This window comes from Anarhichas minor, unplaced genomic scaffold (genome assembly GCF_050575085.1).
Source record: "Anarhichas minor isolate MPS153535 unplaced genomic scaffold, ASM5057508v1 ptg000074l, whole genome shotgun sequence".
Classification (NCBI taxonomy): domain Eukaryota; kingdom Metazoa; phylum Chordata; class Actinopteri; order Perciformes; family Anarhichadidae; genus Anarhichas; species Anarhichas minor.
Window position 1 is genome coordinate 993,859 of NW_027466520.1, and position 23,992 is coordinate 1,017,850.

A 23,992-nucleotide genomic window follows, 5' to 3' on the forward strand; every position below is an offset into this window, starting at 1 on the left:
AATCTTTTAGTAATTAGCTGTCAAATAAATATAGTGGCATAAAAATCACAATACTTCTGTCATAAATGTAGTGGAATGCAAGTATAAAGTACCTCATGCTACTGAATTTGAGTACATGTATTACTTTGTTTCCACCAACACTTACATGTTGTAGCTGGCCTTATGTACTGTTAGATTAATCTATAACAAAGTATTTTCTTCTCAAATAAAGTGTTAAGTAGCAAAACATTTAAGTAATCAAGCAAATGGCAAAGTACTTTAAATAAAATAAAAAATACTTCTACCACTGATTGTTTGTGCTTACGTTAAATACCACAATCTTTCATTAAAATATATACTTTATATTTATTATCATATTTTATATTACTATAATAATCCTAAAATATTAGTTGAGGGACTATAGTTGATTTAAAAGCTTAAATCTCTTCTTTAGTTTAATTAAATCTTTTTTATTTTCTTTTTTAAATGGTTTTATTCACTTTTAGTACTTTCTAAGTACTAAAAGTATATATATTATATTTTTAATAAAACTGTTTTTAAATAATAGTTTTTTATTCCTTTGTGTTTATTATTAAAACAAAACACATAAATATATATTTATTCATATATTCTGTATTGTAGCCAATAATCTGACAGTATGTGGTCATGTGACCTGTGTAGAGTCGCGTGTCACTAATCGGATGAGTCTCTGTGATTGGACGAACAGCAGACTGGACTCACACACCTACTGACAACAAATACTGCGTCACTGACGTTAATCTGCGGCTGCGTCAAACTCAATCACACTACCGGAAACCAGGTGGCCCTGCCTTCAAAATAAAATGAAGAATTGCAACTGGTGTTTTCAGTTAAAAGCTGAGTGTCTGCAGATTTGAGGGAATAGTTTCCTGTTGGAAATAGTCTAAATAACTGATGTAGTTTATTAAAGCATTAAACATCCTACTGCACCATTATGGTTGCAACTAACAATTGTGTTCATTAAAAATTAATTGAATAATTATTTTCTTTAATAATCATGTGGTCTGTAAAATGTCACAATACTCAAAAAGCTTGTCAAAAATTCTAATTATTCAGTTTATTATCATAGAAGAATATGAATACATCCAGAAAATATCCAGTATTTTTTCTTTTAAAACTATTTAGTTGTCCAAATTGTTGCAGAATTATATAATTGTAATGCCTCTAAAGCCAGTTTATCGTCTGGTTATCCTGAAATTATCCTGTATTTTCGTTTTCTTGTTTATTTTTCTTTTATTCTTCTCCTGAAACAGTTCCTCTTCATTTTGGCACAATTGTCTTTTATTTTGAAACTTCTCACCTGAACTCCCACCTTGTGTTCTGTTTACCTTGACACTTCAGTTGCTATGGCGCAACTTCCAGAGCAACCCAGACACTGATACACCTGTGCAGGTATTTAATCGATATTATTCACAAGATGACGTCTCTTGTTTATGAAGACAGAAGCGTCACTTTGACATAAAACATGCAAGCCACAAAAGTGATCAAGTCAAAGCCGGTGGAGGCCACGAGGAAGACGCTCGAGGGAACCAAACCGGTGACGGTACGGCCGCCGGTTAAGGGAGCACGGAATGAACTCAGAGTTCCGGTTGTGCGTAAGAGCCGCGCGGCGAGCTGCCCGAGGTGTCCGCAGCGGGACCGGTGCGAGGGGAACGCCGGAGCCCTGCAGGGCGCCGCCTTAAAACCGAGCTGTGAGAGCAGGTCCAGGTCCAGGTCCACCGCCCCGAAGACGACCACGAACCGGGACTACCGGAGGGCGACCAGCAGCTCTGTGCAACGCGCGGCCGTTACCCCAAAAGGCCGGGAGATGAGCGCCTGTCCGGGGCAGAGGGGGGAGGGGCAGGGGGTCCGGGCTGAGATGACACGTGCAAGTGAGAGGTGAGACAGAGGAGACGTGCGTCCCAGAGGTCCAGTTAAAACCAGTGTCCCTCTGTGGGGAACACTGGTTTGTGATGTGAGAGGTTCTTGTTCTGCTCCATTTGATTATACAGTGAAAAGAAGAAACTGGTGAAAACACTGAACACTGTATTCTTTCCATTAAAAACATGCATATTTAAACTGTATAACAGTTGTTTGATGGATAAATAATCACTCTGAGTGTCTTTATTCTGCAGGTTGTTTGTTGTGCATTGAACAGGCCCAGGGGCCAAAAGGTTAGGGGGCCCCTGGGACAGAGCCTCTGTTTGATACTGCTAACATTACTTGTTTGTAAGTCACAGAGACACAAAACGACCAAAAAGAGATGCAAAACAACTACAGAGAGGCGAAAAGAGATGCTAAACAATTACAAAGAGACTAAAATTGACCACAAGGATATGTGAAACAACCAAAAAGAGTCACAACTACAAACTACAAACAACCAAAAAAGACACAGAACGACCAAAAAGAAACTACTAGAAAACAGCTACAAAAAGATAAAAAATGACCAAAACACGACGTATACAGACCACAAAGAGACACAAAATGACTAAATAGAGATGCAAAACAACAACAACAACAAAGAGACGCAAAACAACCGAAAAAGACACAACCCATCCAAAAAGAGACATATTACTAGATTAAAAATCAAGACGCAAAGATGCAAATCGAGATGCAAAGATGCACATAAAGACCACAAAGAGACACAAAATGACTAAAAAGAGATGCAAAACAACCAAAAAGACTTACTAAACAATTACAAAGAGACGCTAATTGACTACAAGGATATGCGAAACATCCAAAAAGAGATGCAAAGCAGCTACAAAAAGATTAAAAATGATCAAACCAAGACGCAAAACCACCAAAAAACAACTCAAAGAAACACAAAATGATAAGAAAAGAAAGGCAAAACGACCTCAATCAGACACAATACGACTATGTACACGTCAGGCTGGGGGCCCCTTTACATGTCTGAGCTCAGGGGCCCATTGTCTCATAATCAGTCCACGTATTTGAGGCCACACATCTTCCTAAAGCGTAAAACAGCACATTTAGAGAGAGTGTGTGTGTGAGAGTCTTGCTATAAAGAGCCGGTGTGCTGTCCTCAAGTATCCGTCTTCCTGCTGCTGACTTCTGACCATCTGTTGTGGAGGATTAGTCCCTCACTAATTAAATGTGTTAATTAAACAACTGTAGCAGTGGTTGTAATTTCCTTCTTTGGCATTTAAGCTTGCCATCTTATAAAATAAAACAAATTAAATAAAGTGTCATTTCTGAAGTGTTACAACATAGAAGACTAAAACCAGAGTGTGTTCTTCTGTTTCAGCCACAAAGCTTTCACCGTTATCCCCCCGGACCCCAAGAGAAGAAGAGAGATCCAGAGAAGTGAGTCCTCACGTGAAGTCAGAGCAAAAATACAAATGCAGTCTAAAGCATCCCCTGCTTTATGGTCTGTTTGACTCTAAATGGACCATAATGTACTAAATGAACATCATGCTGTATTGAAGAAGACTTGAAACTAGAGATTGAGACCATAAACTCATGTTTACAATGTTTACTGAGGTAATAAATCAAGAGAGAAGTAGAGTCATTTTCTCATAGACTTCTATACAACCAGAGGAGTCGCCCCCTGGTGGACACTAGAGAGAATGCAGCTTTAACACGTGAAGCACTATTCATTTAACACCTGATATCAGCAGCAAAAAGAGAGTTTACTGTTTTAATCATCCATTGTTTTAATTGGTTACTGAAGGATCTATAAGTGTTCAGTTGTCTGATAGGAATTGGAATTATATTTTATGTTTAATTATTATTTTACACTGTGGTTGTATGTTGTGTGTGTTTGATGGACATATTTCTTATATATTACTCATTCCTCGTTTTTTAAATTTACTTGTATTCTCTGCATATATTGGGTTATATATATATATATATATATATATAAAGCATTATGAACATACTTTTTTAAAATATAGTCCGTTATTTACATTTTACAAAGTCTTTTGTTCCTATTTTTTTCTTATGTCTTTTCTTATTTAATATAGTTTTAATTAATATTAAGCTTAATATTGCATAATCACTGTTTTCCACGTTCGGTTTAATTGTTATGTGGCGTGTGATTGGTTGAGCAGAGGCGGAGGCGGAGCTCGCCGCTTTAGAAGCGCTTCGGCTGAGCAGAGCGATGGCTTATGTCTCCATTGACCCCAGCAGTGTTGGTGAGACACACACACACACACACACACACACACACACACACACACACACACACACACACAAAGATCTGTTTTAATATGTTTATTGTTTTACATTCATCTCAGTGTGTGTGTGTGTGTGTGTGTGTGTGTGTGTGTGTGTGTGTGTGTGTGTGTGTGTGTGTGTGTGTGTGTGTGTGTGTGTGTGTGTGTGTGTGTGTGTGTGTGTGTGTGTGTGTGTGTGAACAGGTGGCTGTTTGAGTCTGGAGGAAGTACGCTTGAAGCAGCAGCAGGATCTGATGGAAGCCAAGAGGAAACAGAAACCGGTCTGAAAACTCATTTACATTCTTTATCTTTTACATTTCATATTAACACAATTCATTCACGTCAGATATTCAAAGTGCTTTACAGGTGAATGGATAAAAGAATCATAAAATAATACAATAAACAAACAAAACAAACCAAAAAGGATGAATGAATGAAAACATTTCATGCACGCTGGAAATTCAAAATGCTTCAAAAGTAAAGAGATCAAAGTTTGTGTTATAAATAAATAGCTGTGCTCATCACTTTAATGTTGCAGCTCATAAATAATGACTTCATATGCAGCTGGGTCATTTAAACAGTAATAATTAATCACGTTTTATTTATTGATAATATTTTAAAATAATAATTTGACTCTGTGAAGAAACTAGACGAGTAATGCAGTAAAATGTTCCTGTAAAGAGTAGCTGGGTAGAAGTATTAAGTGTTTATAAAGTGTACTTTTGGTAGAGATATTAGCGTATTAAAGCGAAATAATTCTTAGTGTTTATTTGCTTTGTTGTTGTTTCAGGTGAAGAAGCAGCTGATGGAGCAAACAGCGGTCCTGAAATGCTGAGTCAGCTCTCCTCACTCTCTTCTGGCAGCTAAACTCAAAGTCACGTGGTTTTAAACTGGATTAACGTCACATCTCATGTACAGAAACACACAATGTATACACAAAGAGTGACATACAGAAATATACATTTTGATTACAGTTGTTTATGTTGTATCATGTATTTTGTATATGAAATGTCTGTTAAATGAGTCTCATGCAACTGTTGATGAGGCTCATGGGAAATGTAGTATTTAGCACCATTAAATACACCAAACTTGATTTGTCAGGTACAAATTTGCAGTCGTGGAAGAATGAAGTATTCCAACAAAGTAGCAATGACTCAATTTTAAAGATACAAGTACTTGTAAAAAGTAAAAGTACTCACTATGCAACAATGTAAGCAGCGTTTAAATATTGCAGCCGGCTGCAGTAAATCTAATTTGACTCATTTTATAAATGTTTTCATTTACTTTATAACTATATATTATATATAAATGTTCCTCTGAGTTAAAGTATAAAGTAGCATGAAATTAAAATGCTGATTGGAGACATTATGCACCGTTTGAATCTGGAGAAAATGTGTTTTATTATCCAGGGAACAGAGAGTAGATTTCACAAAGTGTGGCGTCCCTTCTTGACATTTATTAATTTAATTTAATTTAATATTATTATTTGTACTTATTTATTTACTTATTTAAATGTTTCTTCTCCTGTCATATTTACAAATGTTCTATTTTTCTGGACTTACTCTTTCTGTTAGTATTAAGTATTTTAACTGTAAAATATTTTATTATTTATTATATATCTAAGTTGACAATCAATAAAAAAGACCTTTGAAAGAAAAAATTAAATACAGTAGTTGAGTAAATGTACTTAGTTCCATTCCACGTTAAAATGTTTAGAAGTGTTGTGTAGTTATTTCGATAAATATGTTGTTTTCTGTCTAGAAACACAGATTTTGATTTTCTTGCAGAGAAATTAGTTTAAAACTACTCATTTACTATGTTTTGGACTTATATTGTTCTGTATATGGTCATCAAATTGGTTAGGTGTTGTAAAGTTTAGAGTTAATATCCAGGGAATGAATTTAAGTTAATTAATTGTCTTTTATGTTGTTGTGTTTCTGTCGTTCCTCTCGTCCACCAGCAGAGGTCGCTTTCTGCCTGTTTCAGAGGCAGTGAAGATGAGCACACAGCATGTTGTGTAATTGATGACTGACTTGTTCTTGGAAAACATTTGGTTCCTTCTAGGAATAAACTATGACAATATTATGGTCAGAGTAGAACTTAAAATACCATAGGAGAAAGATAAGGTTACACACAGACAAACACCATCAACCATCGGCCAGATATCTGTGTTTTTATTGGGGTTTGGGTCCTAATGTGACACCGGAAGTCTTTGCATAACACAGATTAAAGGACAAATAAATGTCAGCATCGGGCGTTTTTTCCCCCTCTGGCATGCATAATGAAGATTTCATACTAGGTGACTGAAACAACCAAATGCGCATGCGTGAGAGATATTGCAATATTTGTAGTTTGTAGCCATGTTGTAGTCCAATGGAGGCGCCACTCTGTGACGCTGTCGCCGCATTCAAGGGCTCCTCGTTTGCTCCGACGTTTCAATGCCAATGTACTTATGAGCATATTATATCATAGACAATACGTATAAGCTTATTATATTGGGGATGTTAAGTCTGTTATGGTATCAACTAATGTGCCTTGTATAACAAATCATGTAACATATCTGTTTTTATTTTGTTATAAATGAATCAGCGTATAATAATAATGATTTACTGTAAGAGTCTAAGATGTAAAATAAAAAAACAAAGCAAAGAAAAATTACTTATTCGAGATCATAGTGAATAACGTTCAGGGAAGGATAATTTTTTTTTTCATTAAATGAATTCAATTAAAAGTAAAAATAACAATTAGGACTTTGAGAACATAACACAAACATGACAATATAATTTTTTGTTGAATTATAATTGTAATTTTTTTTAGACTTCACACCCACTACAGTGATCTCTTTATTTAAATATTTTTAATTGAATTTAATTTAATGTAATCATTTAATTTTCTACTTTCATTATTTCTCAACTTACTCTTATTTTACTAATTCTATTTTTTAAATTTAATTTAGTTTTAGTTTTATTTCTACAATACATTTTTTTTGTTGAATTATAATTTTTTATTATTATTTTGAACTCGTACACATATTCAAGAAACTTGTTCGTGTGCACTTTTTGTTGTTGTTGTAACTAACGTCCATATTTCCGAGGGCACCTGAACGCGGCATGATTCGGTGGCTGTTGGAGCTGATCTTTGTGCGAACGAAGCAGAGCGGTCGCAGTTAGCAACAGTTAGCATCGCAGTTAGCTTCAGGACGAGCAGACACACTCCGAGGACCGCGGAGGAGGAGGCCGATACATCCACACATACAGCTATAATAAAGTGACAACGGCGGTCTTAACATGGTAAGGAGACACTTCAGAGTCGTAAAAACCCGGTGGGCGCCATCTTTTTTATTTTATATAACGACAGTCACAATCTAGCGCAAGAGCTAGCAAAGCTAATGCTAAACGAGCTGGCTGGCTAACTGTTTTCCTGACTCATTATTGAGCAGCCCGAGGAAGCTAAAGGCTGCCATTTTACACCAATAAACACGGGCAGTTTGGTCTTTTTCCTGAGGCAAAGACCGAGGCCGCTTTTATCCAAAATATACCCCAAACACTACACGTGTGTATAAATAAAAAAAATGGTCCAAATAGATATTATATTTTAATTTTAAGATAATCCCCAAGCTAACGTTACTTAGCTTAGTTAGCTAACAGGCTAATCTAGCCATTGAAGCTAATGCTAGCAGCCAGTATTGCGTAGCAGTGTTTGACTCCATTCGCAGCGCGAGCGTTTTTGTGGATAATCCCTAACAAAATATTACCCAAAAAGCAGGTCAATGTACAGCCTCGTTGTATTTGGTGAGGATTATAAATCAAAGAGTCCTAATTTATCTGGAGCTAGTTCCTCCTCGTTATTATTAAACTGGCCTTGTGTCGTAACGTTGGGTGATTTTTTTTAACATGACACACTCTTTGAATACCTGTAAAAGAAACACACCTGGTCCTCTCCACATTTTAGACCTTAGAGATGTTGGAGGGGGGGGGGGTGAAGGAAGGAAGGAAGGAAGCAAGAAAGGACACACATTTTTAGATAAGACTGAATGATTAGGACCCCTCTGCTGGTGGAAACTATTGTACTATTTCTCCTTGATTTTGAAAAGGGAACACAAATATAGTTGTCATAGCAGTTTTGTTACTTTAAAATCTGCATCCTTTACTTTTTAGTGTGTGAACGCTGATGTGCCAATAATAGTAAAGTAAACAAGATGTGGACGTCTCACACTCATGATCAAATATTGTTTTTATCTTCTTTACATGTGTTGTTTTTAAATCATCTTTCCACAGAGATGTGCTACTCAAACGCTACCACGTTTTTGTTATGTACTACAAGTCGATATCCAGTGCTTTCACACCAACATGTGTATAAATATACATTTTGTGAAAGATGTGATTGTTTTAAGCTCTCACACTCAAAGGAAAGAGTCATGGTCGTTTCCAGGCCTGGAGATATTTCTATTTTATTCTATTTTTGTTTCTCTTGAACAATTAGGACTCCCTCTGTTTGCTGCTGACTAGCTTTTAGTCTTTTACAGTTATGATAAAACTCCTTTATTTAAAAGTGGAGAGGTTGTTGTCTGTCTTTGAAGACAATGTCTACTATTTATCAAATGTTTTTAACGTATTTGTAGAGCTTTTTAAAACATAAAAGTTGTCAATAATATATTCTGAACTTGTGCGTATAGTTCTGATATATTCCCAGTAGTGTTGATTGATAAAGATGTACAATAGTGGAAGAGGCTTAGTTCAAACACTGGCACAAACAAAGTGGAACTTTTCAGACATGCCTTCCTTGTTTTAGAGGATTAAAAGAAACATAAGCACTTATTATATTTATTGGATGACTTGCGTTAACCGACACATCACAAGAGGGAAAGGTTTCACATTATTTTACAGTCAAATAGTCGTAATATATATGATACTACACCTGTATGTGCATTTCTTTCTACAATAACACTTAACATGCAGGGAAACCTTTCATTTCTGTGTTTATATTGAGCTATGAGGCTTAATTGTACATGTACAGACACATCTTATCCTCTCAGAATCAACCTGTTTGAGTCGGATGGTCTGTGTGTGTTTGTACAGGCCACACGGTGGGTGTTTGTTGGCACTTTACATAAGCAAAGAACATCTGTCTTATCGCTAAATATGTAAAATGATCATCCTACAGCAGATGCAGACTTGTTCCTTTTTGCTTACGGTCGTCTACCTGCATAGAAATTACATTGAGTTGGTGTTTGAATAGAAACTTTGCCAGTTTTCAATCGGGACTTAATAGCAGAGTCTGTTTATTTTGATAACAAATAGTGTTTAAACTGTAAGAATGTGTGGAGCATATTGGGAGTATTAAATACTCAGTGATGTGTACACGGAGCACATGTTGCAGCTGATCTGCTCTTCCTCGAGGGCTCACTCACACATGCCGAGTTTAGTTAGACGGATGCTTTTCTCACACTGGCATGCATCAGTCTGCATTAGTGTTGGGCCTCTAGGGCAGCGCTATTGTCAAATCAGCAATATGTAAACATGCCGAAATGATGTGCTTGTTGATAGTGTGTGTGTGTGTGTGTGTGTGTGTGCGCAAAACATGCAGTGAAAGCAAGTCAAGTTGGCCACGATCAAGCTGTCCTAGCTCCTCTTCTACCCGTCCTAGCTCCTCTTTCACCCGTCCTAGCTCCTCTTTCACCCGTCCTAGCTCCTCTTTTACCCGTCCTAGCTCCTCTTTTACCTGGCCTGACCCCTCCAGGTCTGTCTCCTTAATATGCACAAGGTGCCGTGAAGATTGTAAAGTGAAGTCTGTGCTCAGCTGCTCTTCTGAATGCTGAGCGGAGCGACAAGAAATCAAAAGCTGCTTACACCAATTAAAACGTCTTCTCGTCGCCACACGTCATCGTCACCGTGATTCATCTGAGGCCTAGTTGCTCCTCATGACTCACCCCTCGCAGGTTTTTTTTATTGGGTCACAAAAACTCGACTCCTTAAAATTGTTATGTTATTGTTTGTTTGTAAAAGTAGGGTATGAGGTTGTCAGGTCGGACCAGGGTAATCAGATTTACCGGGCTGAGCTTTTTTTTTTTTTTCACGAGTACCTTTCTTTCTCTCTAAATTTTTATTTTTCTGTCTCTTGCTCTCTCGCTCTCTCTCTGTCTCTCTCTCTCTCTCTCTCTCTCTCTCTCTCTCTCTCTCTCTCTCTCTCTCTCTCTCTCTTGTCTCTCTGTGTCTGTCTGTCTCTCTCCCCCACCACTCCCTGCATCCTTCCCGTTCAGACGCGCTTTACTTCCTGGATTGTGGCAACACCTTCTGTATTACAGTAAAGAGTTATTCAGTGTCGGAGGGTAGGAACCTACCAGCTGAATGCAGGTGAGGTTTGGCTGTCCGGTTCAAGTCATCTTGTGGCTGTGGACTGGACTGTAACATTTCAATTCAAACGTGAAGAAAAAAATCTGAATTGCACACTGGTAACAGGAAGTTTTTAATTTGTTTGTAGCTGTGTGAGGCTGACGGACGGTTGTAAGCGACAGGATGGCGTGTTCTGGTTTCCCCTCTCTGTCTCCAGTTGGTCTCTCCCACCCCTCCACGGAGAGCTATTTTTAATGATACTGTTTTTTTTAATGGCGCCAGTAATCTTTTAGTGTTGACTGTGATGTCCAGAGGGGATAGTAGTCACATGCACCAGTCCATCTTCCTCCCTCCCAAATACTGATTCTGACACTTCAAATCTGCAGATATACAGTATGCAACAAATACCAGTGCCCTCTTCTTCCCTTATTTTAAATCTTTATAGTCATTGTTATTATTAATATTTAAGGTAACATGAGGCCGTATAGAGTCGGTGGCTCGCTGTGACTTATCGTAATTGATAACGCTTAATTTTGTAAAGAAACTGACAGTGAAATTGGATTTAATCCACTTCCTCAGTTCAGTATCGATGCTTATTTGAAGTCTAAAGAGGAAAAGAGATGTTGTATTTGGCTTCGTCGTCTGTCAACGGGACTTGTTGATTAAGGCCTGTACTAACGGGTCAGATACTGTAGAAGAAGACCTGTACTAACGGGTCAGATACTGTAGAAGAAGACCTGTACTAATACCTCCTGGTGTAGGGAATCTGAAATCTGATCCCAGTGCTGCTGCTGCGGTGGTGAAAGGGGCACCTTTTCTTTCCTCGACCACTGGTGAATAGAGAGTTGAGCGCTGTTACTTCGTGCAGTCGGAGCAGCCGCTCGGATAGGTATTGTCTGCCACCCAGTTGCCATGGCAACTGCCGGAGCACCTCCAGGTAGAGATCTGATGAAGAGGAGCAGAAGGCTGAAACTGGTCCGGAGTCAGTGTGGGCCTTCATCGTTATCCAACACACACACACACAGCCGGCATCCAGCGATATCCTGCATGAGCCAATGCTTTTTGAATTTTAGGGTTGTACATTAAATATTGTTACACATCCAATAACGCCACCGTGTTAACATCGTGGTGCTTTTAAAGACGAATAAGATTTAACTGGCTGGTTATAAAGTTAAACTGGACTAATAGTTTAAGGATTAACCAGCTTCTGTGACTTTGTAGGGTTAGAATTACTTCCTGTGTTGTCGCTTTATTCTCTGTCTGTCTGTCTCTCTCCCTCTCTCTCTCTCCCTCTTTCTGTCTGTGTCTCTCTCTGTCTCTCTCTCTCCTCTAGAGTTTCTTCCTGTGCTATTACTACTTGCTTGTTCCTGCTGTGTGGATATAAATAGGCTTTATGTATCAGGATTACTGGATCTCTCTTTCTAGATGTTGCATAAACCGCTGGTTGTTTTATGGATCTGGGTTTGGTCATGGAGAGGTGACGGGTATCTGGGCGTGGAGAAGACAAGATATTTTAGTCTTGGTGTGCCTGTAACTTTGTGCTGTGTCATGGCTTTCTCTTCTGCATCAGTGTTTCTCTTTAGCATCTTGCCCGAAGTGCTTTGATAACTAGAAAAACGTACTGCAACGTCTGAATAGAAAGATTGTGCTGCACTAGTTTCTCTACAACCGGTGTTCTTGTTTTGGGGAAATAGTTTTGCAGGAATGAATGAATGAATACAGACACATTCTGACGTGTCTACAGCGAGACAATCGACAGAACATTTTTTATATTTAGGTACAGGTGTGGTAGAAACTACAGCTGAGACAATTAGTTGATTAACAAAAGAAATGCAACTATTTTGCTGGTTAATTAGTCGTTGAAGTTGCTGCCTTTCTGTCTCACGAGCAACTTAGCTGCCGTTTGATTCATTGTGCGGCGTCGACAGCGGCAGGAAGTAAACGGCGCGGGTCACTCGGCTTTCCTCCGCTAACAGGCTATTACGTTTTGGGTCACGTCCTGAGTCTCCGGCCATTAATGGCGGTGAATAGCCAGAGATGGGCGGCTAAATATAGCAGCGCTGCCTCCATGTACACAGCAGGTTCTACCAACACAGCCTCCTCTAGTCACTTCTGTTTAGACTGCAACGCCTCTAGTTTGTTTTTCCTCTTTATTGGATATTTGAATGATTCTGGGATGTCAATTTAAACTTCCAGTTTATTTGCATGCTGACAACAACAATGTCATATCTCTGTTTGCTACCGGCGTGTTTTTAAACACAATACAAGACTTTAAATGTGTATCTCATTAGTTTTATCAGCAGTCTCTTCCTGTTTCCCTCTCTCTCTCTCTCTCTCTCTCTCTGTCTGTCTCTGCCTCTCTGTCTCTTCCTGTTTCCCTCTGTCTCTCTCTCTCTCTCTCTCTCTGTCTGTCTCTGCCTCTCTGTCTCTTCCTGTTTCCCTCTGTCTCTCTCTCTCTCTGTATGTTGCTCTGTCTCTCTTTGTCTGTCTGTCTCTGCCTCTCTGTCGCTCTCTCTGTCTGTCTCTCTGCCAGTCTGTCTGTCTGTCTGTCTCTCTGTCTCTCTGTCTGTCTGTCTGTCTGTCCTCTTGAAAGATGTCGATGCTACAAACACTTGGCGTTCACTCAGCCTACCTTCTCCTCTTTTCCTCAGCTCAGGGATGAAATTACAGCTTCTGTTCTGTCAATTATCTTAATGATGTGCCGCTGTTGACCTTGCTCATTACCTGACCTCGGGCTGGGCGATATATATATCAACACTATTTAATATCATGATGATTTATCGCCTTGGATTCTTGACATCGTAATATGGCATCAGTGATGCTAGATGTTAGTGAATTTATGTAATTTTCTGAACTCACCAGGTTATTCTAGGTGTCCTATTATTCTTCGCCTTTACCCACTTAGTCATTATATCGACATTACTGATGATTATTTATTAAAGATATAATCGTGTAAATACTTTTGTGAAAGCACCAGTGGTCCACCCAAATAGTCTGGTCAAAGATTTCTATATAATATTTGATTTTCCACCGTATCACCCAGCGTTAACCTGACCTCTTATTAAACAGGGTAAGGGGTAAATGTGCAACAGAAAAGGTTGGTAGAGTCGCTCCTGGTACTTGTTAGACGATGGAGACCGGGCACCGTCTTCACTAGTAAAGGAAACCATGGAGGCGTTGAAGTGGACTAATCTGTTATTAGCTGGGTTACGTCAGGGATCAGAGCCAACACCTTATAACTGACCTGGCTCACTGTCCTATAGTACTGTGGAAACTGAGTCTTCTCTAAGTGGGTTCTAGGATTTATTATGAACCTTTAGTGTCACGGGTCCTCTGTTGATTGTTTTATTGTCTCTCTCTGTGTCTGTCTGTCTGTCACTCTGTCCCTCTGTCGGTCTGTCTGTGTCTCTCTCTGTGTCTCCGTCTCTCTCTGTCTCTCTCTCTCTCTGTCTCTCTCTTCCTTCCTTCCTTGGCAATAACAAATCAAAATGTTTCTTGCTTTTTTTATTGGCAGGTCATCTGGTGAGGAGTGCCACATATTTTTAGGAGGAGTGGCAGACAGACAGCGCCACCCAGGCGTGCAGACTGGGACTGCACCTCCTGTCTCACAACCCGACGACCAGCTTCCCGAAGCAGCGCCGCCGCCAGATGGACTGCACACTCTGAGAGCAGAGCGACCCAGGACAGAAACCCAACAGAGGAGAGGTGCCGGGTGGTGGTGGGGGGGTAGAAGAACGCCCACCGGAGCAGGAAAGGGAGGGGTATCGATCGATCGGTCAGAGGACGAGGACGATCCACGATGTCGTCGAACAGGACCCAGAACCCCCACGGACTGAAACAGATAGGCCTGGACCAGATATGGGACGACCTGCGGGCTGGCATCCAGCAGGTGTACACGCGGCAAAGCATGGCCAAGTCGCGCTACATGGAACTCTACACGTATCCTGTCTCATCGGGCGAGGTTGATGCCTAGAGTTTAAGTTCAGATATTTGTTGATAGCCATCCTCTCTCTGTGTGTTGTAGTGAACGTCACGGCCTTCATTCTTAAACCTAAACCTGTTTCAGAGGTAATGAGTTACAACAATAAGAACACCCAGCAGGCCAGATTCCTGGAAGCAGGAAACAAACAGTTGTTAATCTACATAATGAATCTAAAATGTTTTGTCTTTATGAAAACGGGAAATCGAAACATTCAGATACACTAAGTTCATCAGCCTTCAATCATTCTAACTCCATCGAACACACGGCGTTTCTTTTCTTCTGAGGGCACATTTAGTTTGACAACCTTGGCTTCCTGTTATGCACCTTCCCAGCACTACAGGATGTCATGCACCCATCCGTATAATCTCAGAGCTGTAATCTTATCCTGTCGTGCAGAAAGAAAGAACGGCACTAATTTAAAACTGCAATCTATGAATGTCATATTTACCTTTCAGGGCTTCATGGCGGCATCTCTCGTCACCAATTATTGCAAGCTTTGTTGTAGTTATGGGGTGATGTTTGGTATGAAAGAAAGATAATCTTTCATAGAGAAGGGAGGCCATGGTCTTGTCGGTCAACTGTCCTCACTCTCGTCACATGATGCTACTCTCTGTTCAACCAGGAAGCAATCTCAGATTCTGTGTCAAAGCTGCATTCTCTCTAGTGTCCAACAGGGGGCGACTCCTCTGGTTGTATAGAAGTCTGTGAGAAAATGACTCTACTTCTCTCTTGATTTATTACCTCAGTAAACATTGTAAACATGAGTTTATGGTCTCAATCTCTAGTTTCAAGTCTTCTTCAATACAGCATGATGTTCATTTAGTACATTATGGTCCATTTAGAGTCACACAGACCATAAAGCAGGGGATGCTTTAGGGCGGGGCTACACAGTGATTGACAGGTCTCTACCAGAGACGTATACGGCGTCTCTACGTCACTCCTCCTCAGTCCAGATATGGTCACTTCCTGTTCACTGTCCACAAACCGAGTGACGTCACAACGCTACGTTCACTTAGTGTTTTACAATTTACAGTGTTTTCATTTGATGAACGCGGGTGTTTATAAGCAAAAAAAGGAACTAAATTGTTTTTATTCCTGTTCAAAGGTTTGTAGGAATACCGTCGTCTGTGATGTGTCTCTGTGTTTTGTTCCTTAACCCTTCCCTCAGACACGTATATAACTATTGTACCAGCGTCCACCAGTCCAGCCAGGGCCGCGGCTCGGTGCCGCCAACCAAGCCCTCCAAAAAGTCCACCACTCCAGGCGGGGCTCAGTTTGTGGGCCTGGAGCTCTACAAGCGACTCAAAGAGTTCCTGAAAAACTACCTGACCAGCCTGCTCAAGGTGATTCCGCACACACGCTCGTCAGTTTCATTTTCCAGACCGTCACAGTCGGCACTGTAACCCGATAATCTCTTCATATCCGTTCTTTCCTTCCCCAGGACGGCGAGGATCTGATGGACGAGTGTGTGTTGAAGTTTTACACCCAGCAGTGGGAGGATTACCGTTTCTCTAGTAAGGTCCTCAACGGGATCTGCGCCTACCTCAACCGCCACTGGGTCAGACGAGAGTGTGACGAGGGACGCAAGGGGATCTACGAGATCTACTCGGTACGTCTGCCGTCTGCCGCCAGTGCTCAACACGAGCTTTTGGGACACGAATGTGTGAAAACTGTTAGTAATTCTGAAAGCTTGCACATCGTGACGAGTAACAAACATGCAGCCTAAAGTGGTGAGCTTTTCTGTTAACCCTCTTGTTCTCTCCTCTCTCCTACGCTGCCGTTTCCTCCCAGCTGGCACTCGTGACCTGGAGGGAGTGTTTATTCCGACCCCTCAACAAACAGGTCTGTTAAACGAGAAACAACAGCAGAATATTCAGTGCTGTCTTTTGTTTTTGTTCCCGATTAAGTGTCTTTGCCTTTCTAATACCTGTAAAAGTTATATGCAACAGAAATAATTAGCAGAAGATAAAGAAATGTGTGTGTTTCAGGTAACAAACGCTGTGCTGAAGCTGATAGAGAGAGAGAGGAACGGGGAGACCATTAACACCAGACTGATCAGCGGTGTGGTCCAGTCTTACGGTAGGTCGACACACACGGTGATGGATTACACACAGCCGCCTGTTCTTAGCACACGCATGACAAAGTAGGACGACTAGTACCTCCTACAACCGCACATCTAAAGATCCGGACTGTCCCTTTAACTGTCTCACAGCTTAAACCTAAACACGGTCACCTTTGACCTCGTGCTTTATGTCTCTGAAGTGACTTATGACATTATTTGACACCGCAGTGTTTTTGTCCCATGGTCCGCCTCACCTTCATGCCTCCCTTGTGTCTCGCCTCTCCAGTGGAGCTGGGTCTGAACGAGGAGGACGCCTACGCCAAAGGCCCCACGCTGTCCGTGTACAAAGAGTACTTTGAGTGTCAGTTCCTCACCGACACGGAACGGTTCTACACACGCGAGAGCACAGAGTTCCTGCAGCAGAACCCCGTCACCGAGTACATGAAGAAGGTACGACGGTCTCATGAATGAATGGACGCTGCGCGGCTTGTTCTGTTGCTTTAAAACATTGTTAAACTGCGAGTGAAGGTGATGAACTTATAATAAATATATGACGTGTGTGTGTTTTTCCCCTCAGGCGGAGGCTCGTCTGCTGGAGGAGCAGCGGCGTGTGCAGGTTTACCTCCATGAATCCACCCAGGACGAGCTGGCCAGGAAGTGTGAGCAGGTCCTCATAGAGAAACACCTGGAGATCTTCCACACGGAGTTTCAGAACCTGCTGGATGCCGACAAGAATGAAGGTAAACTTGCATTTTATACTTTCAGTGTCATTTAGTTTTCCAAAACCTGCCGGCGGGATTGAAAAGCATGTTTTTTGTCTTCAAACAATCGCCAAAAACTGCACCGTTTATCAGACAGAAGATGTAAAAACCTGCAATCCTCTCGGCTCAGATGACGAGGAAGTAGTTTGGTGCTCTTGTTCCATTTGAGCAGAACATCCTGTTGCTTAACGAAGGCAGCACATCGTATGAAGGACTCACACCGCTCTCTCTCCTCTCAGACCTGGGCCGGATGTACAACCTGGTGTCGCGGATCACAGACGGTTTGGGGGAACTGAAGAAGCTTCTAGAGACTCACATCCACAACCAGGGCCTGGCCGCCATCGAGAAGTGTGGCGAGGCAGCGCTCAACGTACGCACCGCTTCCTCACCTCTCGCTTTATTGTCAGTTAGCAATAACGACGCGTTAGATTAACAAACATTACAGGTCGTTTCTGGTGCCGTTTGGGTACAAGAATGTCTTTTGTTGACATTTTTGTACCATCATTTTAAAAGATAATCCAAGTACATAATAGTGAGAGTAGTGAAAGTCTAAAAAGTGATTTATTGATCAAGAAAAATGCAGGAAATTCAAACAAATATGTCTTAAAAATACCAAATCCGTGTGTTTTATCCCAGGACCCCAAAGTGTACGTGCAGACCACCCTGGACGTCCATAAGAAGTACAACGCCTTGGTCATGTCTGCCTTCAACAACGACGCCGGCTTCGTGGCCGCACTCGATAAGGTCAGTGATCCCTAAATGTGATCTGATAACGTCGGACCAGCCGGGGTCTTCACTGTGACTTTGTCTTATTTAACTTGTTGTCTTTTCACAGGCGTGCGGTCGATTCATCAACAACAACGCCGTCACCAGGATGGCTCAGTCCTCCAGCAAATCTCCAGAGCTGCTGGCCAGATACTGCGACTCTTTACTGAAGAAGAGGTCGGGGAAACCATCTCTTTATTATTCTAATGTATTTGATGTCACTCAATATTGAACAAGTTAAATTGTACATTTTTTCTTTCTGCAGCTCTAAAAACCCAGAGGAGGCAGAACTGGAGGACACACTCAACCAAGTGGTGAGACACTTTGACCTGTGTCACACATGTACACACAGCACTGTGTGTTTGTAATCTGTAAATGGACCCTGTAGGTTGTACTTGTGTATTTAGTGCAGTTTTCCTTCTTATGCCTCGGTATAAGTATTTTCATTGTTAAAGTACAAACACGTGTACTCGGGTTAGGAGTACGTTAAGGTGATTTTTCTTCCTTTCCTCAGATGGTTGTGTTCAAATACATCGAGGACAAAGACGTTTTCCAGAAGTTCTACGCTAAGATGTTGGCCAAACGTCTCGTCCACCAGAACAGCGCCAGCGACGACGCCGAGGCCAGCATGATCTCCAAGCTCAAGGTGACGCACACGTCCGTCTGTCCGCTCTCTGAGCCTCTCGCGTCCTTCAACGTCCTCCAACGTCCTCCAACGTCCTCCCACTGACGCTGTTGTTTTCTGTTCTCCTGCAGCAAGCGTGCGGCTTCGAGTACACGTCCAAACTGCAGCGGATGTTCCAGGACATCGGAGTCAGTAAAGACCTGAACGAACAGTTCAAGAAGCACCTGACCAACTCTGAGCCTCTGGACCGTACGTACACACACACACACACACACACACACACACACACACACGGGTATCTGTCATACACTCTGTCTGAGTGTATGTTACGATGTTTCCGATGAATGAAACGCTATAATTAAAATACAATTAGAATATTTGGGACCACACTTCACCGTTTCCTCCTCCAGTGTCGTTAAAAGATTAAAGTATCTCACTGTGGAATAAAAGATTCAGAAGACGACGCTATAGTTCAACGTGTGTTTTAAAAGACAGAAGTGAATGCATGAGTATAAGCTCTTCTTCACACACACACAAAGCTTTTACTGCTGCAGGTTTGTCTCCCACAGTGTTTCTTTATTTAATGAAATAAGGGATCGTTGGCCAGCTAACCGCGACAAAAACACGTTTGTCTCTCTGGTCAACTGGTCATTAAAATGATGTTTGAAGTAGATTTAGATATATAAATCTTTGTAAACTGTTTTTAATTGAACCGATCCGTCTGCCCACTAGATGGCGCTCCGAGGCTGAGAGCAGCCGATGTAGCTGCTTCATAACTTGGTCGTAAACAGACGAGTCTCTCGCTGTTCTTTAATTTCGTCGTCGGCCCTTCGTCTCTCCGGTTAGATGTGTTTAGTCGGCATTTCTTCTTCGTTGGTATTGTTCGCTCAGGTCACGTGACTACACCGTCTTCATCTCGCTCTGTGTTCACACACTTGAGGCTCAGTCGGACATCACGCAGACTCTCAGAGTGAATAACTCGTGTGGACGTTTGTCTCCTCTCATACAGCTCCTCTGGGTGATGTCCAGATAAGTGAGTGAAAGGGGGAACTTGTGAGAGGACGATTGTGTTTTCTGGGAATCAAAACAGCAAAAATACATTCAGTTTACAGAGTTTTATTGTTTTACACTTTTCCATGTCACATGCTGCATGACGTCACCAGACTACATTTATCATTTAACAAACATCACAGGAACGTAGATCATGAGGGGGAATATGTTGGAGTCCCAAAAACCCAGATGTTTGAATTCACACTGATTGTCTGTGTGTGTGTGTGTGTGTGTGTGTGTGTGTCTGTGTGTGTGTGTGTGTCTTACAGTGGACTTCAGTATCCAGGTTCTCAGCTCTGGGTCTTGGCCTTTCCAGCAGTCCTGCACCTTCGCTCTGCCTTCTGAGGTACAAACAACTTGGCTTCTGATATTTAAATCCCTCCTTTAGCAGGAGATCCTCACTCGAACCTTCTCCAGCGGCCCCTGAAAAGCTCCCGAACCTCACTTTGAGCACCGCTCTCCTGTTAACTCTCCTCTCTCTGTGCAGCTGGAGCGAAGCTACCAGCGCTTCACGGCGTTTTACGCCAGCAGACACAGCGGCAGGAAGCTCACCTGGCTGTACCACCTGTCCAAAGGGGAGCTGGTCACCAACTGCTTCAAGAACAGGTGAGTGGGATTTATTTACTTATCATGAAAGAGCCGGCAGGTAGAGGGCGCTGTGGAGGCGTCGACACTTTATTACAGCTTGTGTGTGGCTTCATCAGCTTATGATTGACTGAGACGGTTTATTGCTTCAGTGTCTGGAGCTGCACAACCAATCTCATACTCAACCTGTTGTTGTTGTTGTTTACAGGTACACGCTGCAGGCCTCCACCTTCCAGATGGCCATCCTGCTGCAGTACAACACGGAGGACAGTTACACCGTCCAGCAGCTGACCGACAGCACGCAGATCAAAACTGTGAGCGCGACACACCCGTTCACGTCTCCTCACAAACGGCAACACGAGCCGCTTCGTTTCTCCTCTAACTGACACTCTGTTTCATCTTCAGGACATTCTCGTTCAAGTTCTGCAGATTTTGTTAAAATCGAAGCTTCTGGTGAGTTTCTTTTTTGGTCCTTTTGTCGTCTTATTTACGTCACAAATAACCGCTTCGTGTGTTGGTGGGCTGAGAGCTTATCCTCAGTAACACATGATGTTTGTCGATGTTTGTCGTCGAGTGAACTGAGGTCTTTAATGCGTTGGAAGGAAACCGGAGGACGTTCACAGAATAGCATGGCGTGTGTTAAAAAGACATTTCTGTTCAGATCACTCACATCAGCGTCCTCACTGATGTCTGTCTGTCCGACAGGTGATGGAGGACGAGAACGCCAACGTGGACGAGATGGATTTCAAACCCGACACCGTCATCAAGCTCTTCCTCGGATACAAGAAGTGAGGAGTGTTTCCCGTCAAACGTCCCGACGCGTGTCCGGCTTTACAGACGCAGCGCTGGAACATTGTTTTTTTTTTTTGTTCAAACTTTCCTTTTGTTGTTTCTCCGTCGCAGTAAGAAGCTGAGGGTGAACATCAACGTCCCGATGAAGACGGAGCAGAAACAAGAGCAGGAGACGACTCACAAGAACATCGAGGAGGACCGCAAGCTCCTCATTCAGGTCACCGGTTACTCCTCAGCGCACAGTCTTTATATTATTTACACTTCAAACATCAGTCCTCATCATGACCAACACATTTTAACCCTTTAAATGTTTGTTTACATAATTCCACAGCTGTTTTTATATAAAAAAAAATGTCCCACTTGTTACTTCAGAGGACAAAAATGTTCCTAAAACTGCTTAAAAATACTAAATATTAATATTATCTTCTTCTTCAATTAACTGAGTGACCAACTTCACCCCCGATAATAATTACCAAATATTCTTTAATTCTTTTAAAGTTTTAACCCTTAAAATGCGAGTTTGTTTACATAGTCGTTCTTTTTGTAAATAGTGATTTGTGTTTTGTTCCCGTCCTTTAAACATTAAGTATAAAATACTACATATTAATATTATAAAATACTACATATCAATATTATAAAATACTACATATTAATATTATAAAATACTACATATTAATATTATAAAATACTACATATCAATATTATAAAATACTACATATTAATATTATAAAATACTACATATTAATATTATAAAATACTACATATTAATATTATAAAATACTACATATTAATATTATAAAATACTACATATTAATATTATAAAATACTACATATTAATATTATAAAATACTACATATTAATATTATAAAATACTACATATTAATATTATGAAATACTACATATTAATATTATGAAATACTACATATTAATATTATAAAATACTACATATTAATATTATGAAATACTACATATTAATATTATAAAATACTACATATTAATATTATAAAATACTACATATTAATATTATAAAATACTACATATTAATATTATAAAATACTACATATTAATATTATAAAATACTACATATTAATATTATGAAATACTACATATTAATATTATGAAATACTACGTATTAATATTATGAAATACTATGTATTAATATTATGAAATACTACGTATTAATATTATGAAATACTATGTATTAATATTATCTTCTACTTTCACAGAGTTAAATCTTTTAAGCGACTCCAAAAATAACATCTGGCTCAGTTTTTACAGAAATCTTTTTTTTATTGAGCGAGATAATCGTAAACATTCACTCGACAAAAAAGCCCAAAAGTCAGTGTTCCTTACATGGAAATATGTATTAACAATAAAGTAGAATGTGTGTTTTGTTGTTACTGACTGTGTGTGTGTGTGTGTGTGTGTGTGCGCAGGCTGCCATCGTGAGGATCATGAAGATGAGGAAGGTCCTGAAGCACCAGCAGCTTCTGGCTGAAGTTCTGAACCAGCTGTCGTCCCGATTCAAACCCAGAGTCCCCGTCATCAAGGTAACGCGTCAGAGTCGATGTAACAAATCCAGCTGTTTAAACATGTTAGAGATGAATTATGAGCTGTTTACAGTAAACTACTAATCACATCTCTACCAACACAGATCATCAAAGATGGGGAACTAGTATTTCTCTCTTCTTCATCTTCTGATCTTTCATATTGGTGACAGAAAGAGAAGCTTTGTGTTTGTGTTGATCTTGAAGTTGTTCTTGTTCTCATGTGTGTGTGTGTGTTTTGTCTCCCCCTTGTGGACAGAAATGCATCGACATCCTGATAGAGAAGGAGTACCTGGAGCGAGTGGACGGTGAGAAGGACACGTACAGCTACCTGGCCTGAACGCCGACCTCCCCCCCCCCCCCCCCGCCCGCCGGCTCTCCTCAGTTTTATTTGTTATCTTCATTCTTTTTTTTTTTTTAATTTTATGTCTGAGTAATAAAGTGAGGATCCCTCTGAGCGGCGGCCATGTTGTGAGTGTGTCGCCGATCATGTGACCGCCCCGATATGACAACCAACAGGAGGGAGTGAACTTTCTACTCTCCCTTCACCGAAGAAGCGACACCCCCTCCTGTCGAGACCGAGAGACCCCGTCTACACGCTCGCCTGTCCTGCCCCCATCCGTAGGACTCAAACATACACACCTACACACACACCCTTGTTGTCATATTGTAAATAACAACCACAGACTCTAAGAGGAAAAAAAAAAAAAAAGCCCCGTACTCCCTTCTTTACATAGCGCAAAAGTAATGAATTAGCCTTCAGCCAATCGGAGAGCCGCATCCAAAGGTTTCTGCATGCTACTGCCTACCTGCACCACCGTGACCACCAAAAAAAGATTAAAAAAGTCAATATAAAAGTCGAGTCACTGGGCAGCCGACGCAGTCCACCATACGACGACACGAAACCGGTTCCTGTAATTTAAAAGTCTGCGATGGAGGAAGAAGAGGTGGTGAGTTCACGGCCGCCATGATGCTTCTTTATCTGCTGAAGTTGTCTCAGTTTTGGTTTGAGGTCGGTGGGGTTCATGCAGGAGGCCTGTTTCATTACCCAACGGTGGACATTTGTATAGTGTGGTTCATTTTCTAAATGTGTGATAAATAAAAACAAGGAAAGATTTCTCTAAATGCCTTCTTCTCCCGAGACTCTGTTCACACCTTCACCCTCATCTCACCCTCACGTCCACATGTTAACCACGGCCTCTTATTAGGTCCATAAAGTCAGGATGTTACTAAATGTTTTCAGTGTTTCCCAAAGTCTAAGATGGCGTACGCAAATATGTTTCTTTTGTTCTGAACTCAAAAGATTTTTGCCATCAAAA

The 23,992-nt window shown here is 41.0% G+C and overlaps 2 protein-coding genes across 5 annotated transcripts; both read left to right on the forward strand.

Annotated features, from left to right (window-relative positions):
* Window positions 1-1,250: 1,250 nt before the first annotated feature.
* LOC142937541 (uncharacterized) lies at window positions 1,251-5,808 on the forward strand. The gene is made up of 5 exons (XM_076080523.1): window positions 1,251-1,896; window positions 3,263-3,321; window positions 4,068-4,151; window positions 4,377-4,453; window positions 4,963-5,808. The coding sequence occupies exons 1-5, from the start codon at window positions 1,484-1,486 to the stop codon at window positions 5,005-5,007; spliced, it is 678 nt and encodes a 225-aa protein (XP_075936638.1). The 5' UTR covers window positions 1,251-1,483; the 3' UTR covers window positions 5,008-5,808.
* A 1,494-nt stretch (window positions 5,809-7,302) lies between these two features.
* Window positions 7,303-23,798, forward strand: LOC142937755 (cullin-1). 4 transcript variants are annotated; one of them, XM_076080836.1, is made up of 23 exons: window positions 7,303-7,462; window positions 14,019-14,443; window positions 15,655-15,829; window positions 15,928-16,095; window positions 16,278-16,328; window positions 16,475-16,565; window positions 16,835-16,998; window positions 17,126-17,288; window positions 17,549-17,679; window positions 17,946-18,053; window positions 18,145-18,251; window positions 18,340-18,388; window positions 18,589-18,720; window positions 18,831-18,948; window positions 19,709-19,732; window positions 20,019-20,095; window positions 20,237-20,355; window positions 20,543-20,648; window positions 20,740-20,787; window positions 21,040-21,122; window positions 21,238-21,343; window positions 22,563-22,676; window positions 22,933-23,798. In XM_076080836.1, the coding sequence occupies exons 2-23, from the start codon at window positions 14,304-14,306 to the stop codon at window positions 23,011-23,013; spliced, it is 2,355 nt and encodes a 784-aa protein (XP_075936951.1). In that variant the 5' UTR covers window positions 7,303-7,462; window positions 14,019-14,303; the 3' UTR covers window positions 23,014-23,798. The 4 variants fall into 4 exon arrangements, with proteins under 4 accessions (XP_075936951.1, XP_075936950.1, XP_075936953.1 ...); XM_076080835.1 differs by having other exon boundaries at window positions 22,563-23,798; XM_076080838.1 differs by lacking the exon at window positions 19,709-19,732 and having other exon boundaries at window positions 7,304-7,462.
* The last annotated feature ends 194 nt before the right edge of the window (window positions 23,799-23,992 follow it).